General features: G+C 44.3%; 1 protein-coding gene and 1 long non-coding RNA gene across 2 annotated transcripts; one reads left to right on the top strand and one right to left on the bottom strand.

Moving 5' to 3' along the window:
• Window positions 1–711: 711 nt before the first annotated feature.
• On the bottom strand, window positions 712–8,238 carry UQCC6 (ubiquinol-cytochrome c reductase complex assembly factor 6). Its single transcript, XM_004418040.3, has 2 exons — window positions 7,831–8,238; window positions 712–1,823 (listed from the first exon to the last, which is right to left on the bottom strand). The coding sequence occupies exons 1-2, from the start codon at window positions 7,936–7,938 to the stop codon at window positions 1,692–1,694; spliced, it is 240 nt and encodes a 79-aa protein (XP_004418097.1). The 5' UTR covers window positions 7,939–8,238; the 3' UTR covers window positions 712–1,691.
• On the top strand, window positions 7,403–10,988 carry LOC147913745 (uncharacterized). Its single transcript, XR_015556372.1, has 3 exons — window positions 7,403–7,908; window positions 8,558–8,703; window positions 9,678–10,988. It is a non-coding gene; the product is annotated as an uncharacterized LOC147913745 (long non-coding RNA).
• The last annotated feature ends 725 nt before the right edge of the window (window positions 10,989–11,713 follow it).

Below are 11,713 nucleotides of genomic sequence, written 5' to 3'. Positions count from 1 at the left end.
CATAAAAAGTATCATACTCCCTTTGTTTTTGGTAAAAACAAGCAGATATGTCTTAAATGCCTTGTACTATAACTGTTTAATTGACCTACTGTAATTTAAGTACCAAACAGGTTGCAACTGGTCTATTTTGGACTCCCCCCCCCCACAGCTTAATAAGGAATAATCTAATACTACTTTAATTTTTGGTTTGTTTATGTCACAGATTTGGTTCTCCAGGAAGCACTGGGATGGAGTTTAGTATTCAAGATGTTTATGAAGGAGTGCCCTTGGATCAACCCCTGTGGAAGGAAAGGAAATGGGATTGAGCAGAAGTTCAGCTGCAAGGCAGGTCCAAAGACAGCCTCAGTCACCCCCGTGGGGAGTTGAGCTCCAACAGGGCCCCTCAGAGCTGCCCTCCTCCCATCTGTGTCATGCTTAATGGCAGAAGGTGTGGCTTCGAGCAAGGTGCTGCTCGCTGAGGCAGTCCCTGCAGGAGCTGACAACTGAAGGCTGCTCGCCACAGCACTCAGCCTGGGGTGGCAAGCCTTTCCTTGGGGAATCTGGATGACATGTTTCCACGCCTGCCACAATGTGTATTTTTCACAATAGTGCTGAACAGAATGCCAACTGCTCTATCAATTACTTTCGTCCTGTATTTATAGACTCAGAAAAAGGTTGAAATGTTTGTTATTAGCTTCCTAGGGCTGACATAACAAAATACCACAAACTGGATGGCTTAAAACAACAGAAATTTATTCTCTCACAGTTTTGAAGGCCAGAAATCTGAAATCCAGGTGTCAGCAGGGCCGTGCTCTGAGACTCTGGGGAGAATCCTTCCTTGCCTCTTCCAAGCTTCCAGTGGTGGCTCTCAATCCTGTGTTCCCTGGCTTCTGGCTGCATCACTCCAATCTTTGCCTCTTGTCACACGGCATTCTCCCTGTGTATCCGTCTTTATGTAGCATCTTCCTCTTCTTATAAAGACACCAGTCATATTGGATTAGGGCCCACGCTAATGACCTCATCTTAACTTGGTTACATTTGCAAAGACCCTATTTCCAAATAAGGTCACATTCACAGGTACTAGGGGTTAGGACTTCAACATCTTTTGGGGGGGACACAATTCAACCCATTATAATACTCATTTATCAGTTATTTATAAATATGTTTTATAAGAAAAATTAAATGCCAACATGATTTCTCAAATTTGGGGTAAAGACGTTGTGACAGTCCAAGTCACAATTGTTATAATTTTGTTATGTACACAATTCCAAAAGAATTCAAACTTTAAATATTTCAATTTAATTCAGTTTAGTACAAATAGTACTTTCCTATATTTAGAGAAATATTAACTTCATACCATAAGCATTCATTGTCAATGTCACTTTTATTACAGTTTTTTATAATTTCCATTTGCCATTATAATCAAGCTTATTCAGAGAAATAAACCAGAATTATAAGGGCAGGAGTCAGTGCAAATACTCTATTTCACATGATTTTCAAGACTAAATATCTATCAAACCACATTTGGGAAGGTGACGATACAAGCTTTGGCAGTTTTCAAGAAACACTGGTCAAACCATAACTAATCCTCAGTGCATCAGTTAATATCTACTGAGCACCTTCCCTGCAGTTAGCAATGTATTAGGAGCTTAAGAACAAATACTTTGACTCAAAAAATTTTAAAAATACATATTTAAGACTTAAAATACTATTCACAGAGTTCTTGGCAGAGTTGTATCTTGAGGTTTCTTCTCCTGAGAAATTTGAGGTTTGTGTTGTCTCTCTTTCAGTCCCAAAAGCTCTGTTTTGAGTTCTCCACGCTTTGGTGGAATTTCAGGTATTGTCTATAAAAAAAAAAAATTAGGTATCAGTGCTTTCTTAGACTGTAGTTAAATGTGACCTGAAAGACTTCAAAGAAAGTAAAGAGTAAAAAAGAACAAAAAGTCCCCTGCCATTCAATGATAAATCTTTATTGTGAGATAAAGGTGATCTGAGTCCCTTTCTAGCCCTATATTTAAATGACTCTGTCTTCGGGCTATGTCTTAAGAACTACAGGAATCACAGAGGGAGAGTTTGCATCAATATCAATTGACAGATCACAAATTTGAATAAAGCTTTCCACGTTTGGAAATTCATTCCTGCACTATTTACTGACTCTCCACCATGTGCCTGGCACAGACAACAGGTATCAGGAATCAATTCATTTATTCAAAAACAGTAAGTGCCAATTATGTGCAAAGCATAAGGCAGTGAGCAAAAAAATACAAAACTGCCTTCAAGAAAGGTGGTCGGAAAAAGCCTGAGAAGGTGACTTTTTTTTGGTAACAGCTTTAGTGAGAGAGAATTCACACACTCTACCATTCACCCATTTAAAGCGTACAATTCGATGGCTTTTACTATATCCGCAAAGTTCCGCATCCATCACTACAATAAATTTTAGAACTTCTTCCTCACCCCAAAGAGAAAGCCCATACATACCCATTAGCAGTCACTCCCATTTCCACACCACCCTCCCCCTCACCAAGCCACTGCCCTAGGCAACCATTAATCTACTTTTTTCTATGGATTTGCCTGTTCTGGACATTTCATACAAATGGAATCATACAATATGTGGTCTTTTGTGACTAGTTTCTTTCACTTAGCATATTTTGAAGCTTCATCCATGTTGTCACATATATCAGTACTTCATTCCCTTTTAGGATGGAATAATATTCCATTATATGGATATACCACATTTTATTTATCCACTCATCAGTTTATTTATTTACCCACAATTTATTTATCCACTTTTTGGCTCTTATGAATAATACTTCTATGAACATTCGTGTCCAAGTTTTTGTGTGGATGTATGTTTTTATTTCTCTTTGATATAAACCTAGACGTGGAATAACTGAGTCATATAACTCTGTTTCACTGTTCGATGAACTGCCAGACTGTTTTACAAAGCAGCCGCACCATTTTACATTCTTAACAGCACTGCATGAGGGTTCCAATTTCCCCACATCCTCACCAACATCTGTCATTAGCTGTTTTTTTTTTTAATTATAGCCATCATAGTGGTTATGAAGTGGTATCTTATTGTGTTTTGATTTGCATTTCCCTGATGGCTAATGGTGCTGAGAATCTTTTCATGTGCTTATTGTCTGAAAAGGTGACTCTGAACAAAGACATGAAGGAAAATGAGACAGCCAGCCATGCAGATACTGAGGCATGTCTCGGGCAGATGGAACCAGAAACGCAGAGGACCTGAGGCAGGAATGTGCCTTGTGTTCAAGGAAAAGCGAGGTAGTCAACACAGCTGGTACACGGTGCTCCACGAGAGGTCAGGAGGGGAAAGGGGGTGCGGAGATGGGAAGTCACCGGAGAGTTTTGAGCAGAAAAGTGACATGACCCGACTCGAGTGTAATAAGGTGACAATGGTGGCTTTGTTGAGAATGGACTGCAGGAGAGCAAGGGTGGAGGGCAGAAGACAGGTCACGAAGGTAACACAATAACTGCGGTGAGAGAGAACTGACAGTGGCTTCAATTGGGCAGTAATACAGGAGGTGGTAAAAAGCGGTGAAATTCTGGATGTATTTTTCAAGTTAAGCCAATGGGATTTGCTGATACGCACAGTATGAGATAGGAGCTGAGGATGACGCCTAGGTTTTGGCCTGAACAACCAGAAGAATGGAGTCACCATTTATTGTGATAGGGAATACTTCAAGGAGAAGGGCAGGTCTGTTGGGGGAAGACCAGGAGCTCAATTTTGAACATGCTCACTGCACATGCAAGTGCAACTGTCAAGTGTGCAAGTAATAACCAAGTTTTAAGCTCAAGGGAGTGGTCCAGGCTGAAGTATATTGTTTTTGTATATAAATAATAACTACTGTTCTGAGCTTAGATGAGATCATGGAAGTGAAGGTAGACAGAAAAAAGGGGTCAAGGACTGAGCCCTGTGGCCCACCAAGGCTGGGAGGATAAGGAGATGAAGAGGAACCAGGAAAGACTGAGAAGCAGCAACCAGTGAGGAAGAGGAACCAAGAGAGAGTGACGTTCTAGAAGCTAAGCGAAGAAAGTGTTTCAAGGAGAGAGTATTCTATTGTGTCACACGCTACTGACAGGTCAAGAAAGAGGAAGACTGATAACTGACTCACAGGATTTAACAACATGGAGGTTATGGTGACTTTAAAAGGCATTTCAGTGAAGTATTCACATGCCTCCATCTCCAGGCCTTTGTGCATCCTGTTCTCTCCATCTGGAACGTCCCCTGCAAGTAATTCTTCCACATGGCCTCTCATATTGGCATTACCAAAATTCTTCTCATTAGCCAAGGCCCACCTCAGTGACACCTCAAGGAAGATGAAATGTGTCACTCCCTCCACTCCATTCCTGCCACACGTTGTTTACCCATCTCTGACCAGAGTTAACCCATGAGGTCCTATATCGTAATGATTAGAGGCATATGTATTTCTATCAGTTATCAGTGTATACTGCAAGGTCCCTGAGGAAAGGGACCACACCTTAATCTCCTCCTTATTTCTTACAACCCTATGAGAATGCCCCTCATTATAAGAGGCAGTCAGAAAGTGTGCTGAAGGAACAAATCAACAGACTTTCCTCAGGACTCCTATAAACTCATAAGATTAGAGAAATGAAATATTGACTCAAATTACACAAAACCGCAAGATTATTCTGGCATAGTTTCAATCATATCAGAAAACTTCAATAGCTTTTCAGCGTCTAAGTTCAAACACCTTGACATGGCTCATGCTACCCTTCTATCTCCTAATGATTAATTAACCCTAAAGAAATAAAATAGTTTAGGAAAGACTGTGGGGTTTGTGGTCAGGATAACAGGAGAGGTAAGGAGGTAAGTGATGTGCTACATAGCACCATTCTCATTTTGAAGTGAAAATGACTTTCTAAGAAATCAGTAACGGGAACTGGAATAAAAGCCAGAGTAACCTGTATGACAATTCCCTCTCTTAAAACCAGTCCTAGGATTTCGACATTTCAATCCCTTACTACAAGAAAAGAAGGTAGCTTGTTTCACGTTCATTAAACTGTGCAAACTAATTAACTTAGAATGGCCATTTTTTTCCCCAGGTCACAACAGGAAATTATGTGAAATCACAAAGCCCTATAAAATATAATCATAACATGTTTCAATTTTCTACAAAGTATTCACAACTACCCACTTACACACATACAAATTTGGAGTAACTTGAATTTCCAATACAGTATAAAGCTAAAATGACAATTTAACTTTTATTAAAAAAAAGATAGCACTTTTATTTACATACTAAATAAATAACCAATTTTTAAAAGACCAGTAAGTCTTTTGGCATCAAAAGTTATCAATGTTGTCAGAGGTTCTACACAGCCTGTTATGTGTATATGGGCGTGTTTGGAGACAACTAAAATGAATGCTTTAAAATGAGTCCAGAGACTGTCTCTTTTGACATACTATGCATTCAATAATAATAAGATTATAAATTAAAATAGAACAAGTAAATTAAAAATAAACTTTACAAACAATTATTGACTGGCTAATAAACTTAAGACCTTGGTCACTTCTTGCCAGGAGCCCTAGTGGCAGGGTTTCTCATCCTCTGTCCATGCTGCTTGAGGACTTGAGACAAGACGCAAAAGGGGAGCTCAAGCAAGAGGCACACTCTTTATTCCACGACAGAGCATCTGCCTTGAGTCCTCGCCTTCTTTCCCATTCTGAGGAGCTGAGCTCGACAACTAGAAAAAAGCGCCCTTAATGCTCCTCCCTTAGGACAGCACTGAGCACAAGCCCTGGGCAGCCGTCTCCTCTGCTCTGGACTCCACTCAGACCTTCCAGCTGTCCAGACTGAGAGACTCCTGGGAAGACCGGTGGTTGTTCACAATTACCAGCAGTGGCAGTAATTAGTGGAACACCACCAGCAGACGTAGGTGAAGAACACCAATTCCTTAAATGTGAGTAAGGTGTACAGCATCCTACACACAGCCAGCCAGGCCTGGCCTTCAAGTCCCTACAGAGGTGGGACCACCTATGTCATCACCCCATCAGGATGAGGTGGCCTGAGCCACTTCAGTATGCCCCTGCTAGAGAGTCTGGCTTCGTGCTGCCTCCTCTCAAGGTCCCGGTAGCTGCTGGTAACAACCCTTACACAATCCCACTTACAATGAGATGGGTGAATCAAAGGTCACCTTCCCACGGTCAAATCACAGGCATTCCTTCCTTCGTAAGGCCTGCCTGATATCTACTCCTGTGCCAGCTGCAGACTCAACTGTGTTTCTGTGGAAGGTTCTTACCCCTTTCTGTCTCCACTAGTATCCTTGATACTTCCCTAAAACTCAAAAAAGCAGTCTGAAGTGGTAAGAAACAGCTACTGCAACCCTGCTGCAGCAGATACCACCCAAATATCAACAGGGGATTGATTTATATATGGGACATCTATATTATGAAAGACTATGCACTGGTCATTTCTGACCAGGTCATTTCTGACCTTTTTTCTTTCGAAAAAAGACGATCAATATAAACAAACATCTTTTCATACAGATGTCACCAAAACAAGCAAGTAGCAGAGAAATGTGTATATGAACTCCTATTACATGGGGGAAAACACCCCAAAAATGTGTGTACGTGTGTGTATTTAACAACAGTAAAAATCTGGAAGGATATACACCAACCATCAATGGTAGTTATGTTTGAGGAGTAGACTGGAGAAAGGGGGTTGTAAGTGGGGGGATTTTTCACTTTTTACTCTACATACGTGAATTCAATTTGAATGTTTTACAAGGGTGTTGCATTATTTTATTAACGGAATCAAAAAAGAGAACACACTGAACAGAAAGCTTGGGCTTCAAATCCTCGCTAAGCTACGTGACCTTCGGAAATCACCTTCACTCTTCAAAACTCACTTTCCTCATCAGAAAACAAGAACACCTCCAAAACTGTAGTGACAATTAACTGAAATTAGAAACACAAATGGTTAGTTCTCTGTAAGTGTTGCCTGTGCAGAGACCAGGCAGAAATGACTGTTTCTTACACTGTGCTCCAAAGCACTCTATTCACCTCTAGAGCATAACACTTAGCACACTCTTGTAATTATTTGCACCATACTTCCTCTCCTCCACCTCCCCAAGAGTCTGACTCCTCAAAAGCACCTTTAATTCCTAGTTCCTAATTCCATGAATGCTTATTAAGATCAGTTTAAATGTCTCCCTCCTTTAAATGCCTACATTCACTCATTCTTCATTCAACACATAATTTATTGAGCATCTACTACAGTCTAAGCTCTTTTCTAGTGGTTGAGATACAAGAGTGAACCGGACAGGCACAGTTCCTTCGTGGAGATTACATTCTAGTGGAGGAAGCCTACAAGAACTAAACAAAGGAATAAAATAATTGCAAATTGTGAGAAGTGCTCTATGAAAACAAGACTGAGGCAGAATAGCAGAGGAGGAATCCTTTAGGAGCTATCTAAAGGACTCTATTGCTGGACGAGATATTTGAGCAGAGACCTGAAGTTGTGAAGAAGGAAATCAAGCCAAGATCTGGGAGAAGAGCATTCCAAGAAGGGAAGAAGCATGGCCTTGAGGTTAGGCTTGATGAGTTTGGGAAACAGCAAGGAAGCCCGTGTGGCTGCAAGAGAGGGAACGAGGTGGGGCATGGCAGAAGATAGGGCCAGGGGCAGGCAGGCGCCAGACCGTGGAAGACCTTAAGACTGTGTGAGAGCAGGCCATGCACTGCCCTAAACGCAACGGGACTCCATGATCACTTCTGGGCCAGCGCAGACACGCTAACCGCGTCGGCAGCTGACTTCTGCGGCCGTGCGGGGACCGAGCGTCCCGGCGGCCAAGGCCCCGCGCACTCACCAGGTCGGGCCGGTAGTACCTGTGCACCGCCTCGGCGCCGGCGCACATGGCCAGCAGGCTGGCGGCGAACATTTTCAGGTAGGCGGCCCAGGGCACGCCCGCGGGCATGGTCGGGGCTGGACGGGCAGGGAAGCGGGCGGCGTGAGAAGGCTCCGCGCCGGGAAACGGGCCGCACGGCAGCGGCGGGGCGGAGTCGGCACGACCGGGCCTCCCACGCCCGCGCCCCGTGTCCTCACTCAGGAAACGAGGGCGCGGAGGACGGACGCCCCTTCCCGGCCTAAGGTCAGCCTCAGGCCTAAGGCCAGCCTCCACTGGTCTCTCTGTGCGGGGGGGCGGGCCTTCAGAATTTAAAGGCAGCTCTTGCGGAGCAAGCGGGAGGCCGACACCGGGTGGTTTCCCCGCGCCCCTTCAGTTCAAACTCTAGGAGGAGGAACCGCACTCCCCACTGGCCCTACAGGCGCGCCCCTGGAGAAGCTGTACCGCGGGGAGCACGGGCGCTCGGCAGCGCGCTCGGCAGCCGGAAGGGACCGCCAGCGGGAGGGACCGAAAGAGCAGGGGCTGGGGGCCGCGCCGGACGCGAAAGCCAGGGCACTGCCGGCGCCGGGGCGGGCACGTGACCCGGGCGGAAGTGGGACTTTGGGCTGAGCCAGTGTCTATTTTTCTAACGAAGTCTCAGTCTCTTCCCCTCCCCGGGCTGTTGTCGCGCTCATCTCTCTCCGTGCGGTAGGAGTTCCCTGGCAGAGGCCGAGTCTTGGGCTCGGAGCTGGCTGGACCCGATGGGCGCATTCGTCCTGTGGCACGCACAAGGAGACGGCTCGCGTTTACCACCGTTAGGAGCGGGGGCAGATGGGACGCCGAGCCGTGCGTGCCGAGGTGAGGTCACCCCCGGGTGAGGGACGTTAACAGCACTCTCTGTGCTCGTGCCGGGCGTCCTCTGATACCTGAGGCAGAGCCACACCCGGGCGGCTCTGCCCTCGTGCTGCGAAGCTACTGGAAAAGAGGGAACCTGAAATCGACGTCATTGAATCCATGCATTTTTAGACTGTGCGTTGATTATGGAAGAGGAAACTTGAAATCGACGTCATTTAATCTATGCATTTTTAGATTGTGCGTCTTGTGCCTCTCCTCTTAGGAGGACACTGGTCGTTGAATTTAGGGCCCACCCTAATCCAGTTTGACTTCATCTTGCCTTGATTACATCTACTAAGACCTTCCAAACAAGGCCGCATTCACAGCTGTGAGGTGGACATGACTTTGGAGGAGACAGTATTTAACTCAGTACAAGCCCTTATGACCTACTCAAAACTTTTAAAAATATATAAATAAAAATTTAAACACTCACTGGAAAAAAAATGTTCAAGGGCTTCTAAATTTTAAGAATAAGAAAAATCAACTCTTTTGAAGTCCAGAAAATCTTGTATGCACCTCTAAAATGAATGTTCTTTAAAGCTCCCTGACACAGATTTCTTCCTAAATCATTTGTTTGAAACATGTAGCTATTCCCCCATGCTGACAACACAAGGCTCCCTTTTACAAAATATAGGTTAAAGTATTCAAGACCTGTAATAAAAGCAATTAACTGAGTAGATACAGGAGAATGCTTGAACTACAGGTCTCCTCATTTGCTCCCTGTCACTTGGAAGAAAAGCCCTATTACAATGGCTTTTCAAACTTTTTTGTTCATGATTCACAGTAAGAAATACTTTTAACATCAGGATCCTATCTGTACACGTGTACGTGTGTATGTGTGTGTGTAACAAAAGTCTTACAAAACAATAGTTATTACATATGAACACTGACACTTCCTCTTCTGTTCTGTTTCTTTTTTTATGCTTAATAAATTTCAGGACCCACTTGTGGATGAAAATATGCAGTTGGAAAAATCCCGCCCAGTCAAGAACCTTGTTGACACTAAGATGTAACTGACTAACAGCATATTAGTTCAGAAGGAAGCAAGCTTACCTAGGTTCTTGAAAGGGAGAGGAGGTACTGGGAGGAAGAGGAAAAAAAGGTGAAGTGGCTTGGCCCTTCTTCTCTTGTCCTATCATACAAGGTCTCTTTGAGGTACAGACATACTTGGCAAAGATAAGAGAAGGACATTTCTCCTAGGCTTCCCCAAGCTCTGGTGGGCAAGGCTCACAAGCAGAACAAGTTTGTCTTCCAGACTCAGATTCAGGGTGGGGACAGAGACCCTGATGGGACAGGAGCCACCTGGCTGCGACTGCTTCACCATTTCCAGGTTCAATCTCCTGCTCCAACTCTTCCAGTGAACTCATCCTTTTACAAGGCAAAACTGAACAGAGGCTCCTGGTCTGCAGAGATTATGAATGGAGCGGGCTGACCCAGAACGCACAGCACTCCATGGTTAGGGAGATCCTTGCTGCCCAAGGGTATCTCCTCCTGAGTAAACACTTCCTGAGAAAAGTTTGCAGCTCTTTACACACACTTTCAGTCACCAGAATCCTCTCAGAAATAACTGAGGGGCGCCGGCTCCATGGCTTAGCAATTAAGTGAGCGCGCTCCGCTACTGGTGGCCCGGGTTCGGATCCCAGGCGCGCACTGAGGCACCGCTTCTCCGGCCATGCTGAGGCCGCGTCCCACATACAGCAACTAGAAGGATGTGCAACCATGACATACAACTATCTACTGGGGCTTTGGGGACAAAAAGGAGGAGGATTGGCAATAGATGTTAGCTCAGAGCCGGTCTTCCTCAGCAAAAAAGAGGAGGATTGGCATGGATGTTAGCTCAGGGCTGATCTTCCTCACAAAAAAAAAGAAAAAAATAACTGAGGGAAGCTACCTGCTGTAAAACTTTTCTAGACTGTGGTCCTGAGTGATTAGAAAAACCAGAGAGAGAGAGAGAGAAAGAGGATGGGCTATTGTTTATTCATTCACTTCAGCAAATATTCACTGAATACCAACCATGAGTCAGGTTCTGAGGAGTATCTACTAACGGAGAGAGTATTTGTAAAAGTTCTGAAAAGTTTAAAAATATTAAGTTTCATTTAATCAATTGATAAGAATGCAAATAAATCATTCTGTATTTACTCATGAAAGCCCTTTCCTGGATCCCAGAATGAAGACACTTGAAGCACAGAGCCACAGCCCTCTCCCAGTCCACGTTACATTACTGAGAAATAAACCTTTGTTGCTGTAAACCACTGAGATTTGGGCAGTCATCTGTTACCACGGGTTAACTAGAGAAAGCTAAGTGATACAGCAGCCATGTTTTTCATCACGCAAACTAGAGCAACAGAAAAGCCTATCTCCATTAAGAGTTATTTAATGAACACACTGTACAAAAACCAGTGACAACTTGAGAACTAATGAAACAAAAACTAGCTGTAAGAGCCACTGAGAAACAAAACGGGCTGGTCTGGAAAGGTACAAGGAGGACTTGATGCCTGAAGGGCATCTATTTTAATCGACTTCAAATCTTAATATTTTTATGCATCCAAAGTAAAGCAGACAATGCTTTACCCTTTACAAAGCAGTTTTACAATCACCCTCGTTTTACAGATTAGGAAACTGAGGCCCCGACTCCCACTTTTGATTCCAAAGATTCCCCGATATCACACTTGATAATTAATACCTGATTATTAACGCAAAACACTGCTTTTAATCGGGATAAAATTTGGGGTGGAAAGGCCTGGATAATGCTGATAAGCACAGCCGCCCTATCTACACAGCACCCCCACACGACACCACCCTTGCACACCCTCGCACCCGCCCACCACCCAAGAGTCAGCGCTGTCTGAAAGTTACGTCAGCAGAGCGCGCCCTCTCCCACCCTTTATGGTCCTCCACCTTTCCCGATAGGCCAAGCGGCGAGCAGGAAAGCCAACAAGAGGCGAGCGAACGTGATTGGCTGCTCCGTGTCACG

Source organism: Ceratotherium simum, chromosome 25 (genome assembly GCF_057802395.1).
Source record: "Ceratotherium simum simum isolate JZ-2026a chromosome 25, ASM5780239v1, whole genome shotgun sequence".
Taxonomy (NCBI): domain Eukaryota; kingdom Metazoa; phylum Chordata; class Mammalia; order Perissodactyla; family Rhinocerotidae; genus Ceratotherium; species Ceratotherium simum.
The sequence above is the reverse complement of the archived record's forward strand: the minus strand, read 5'-3'. Positions and strand labels throughout refer to the sequence as shown.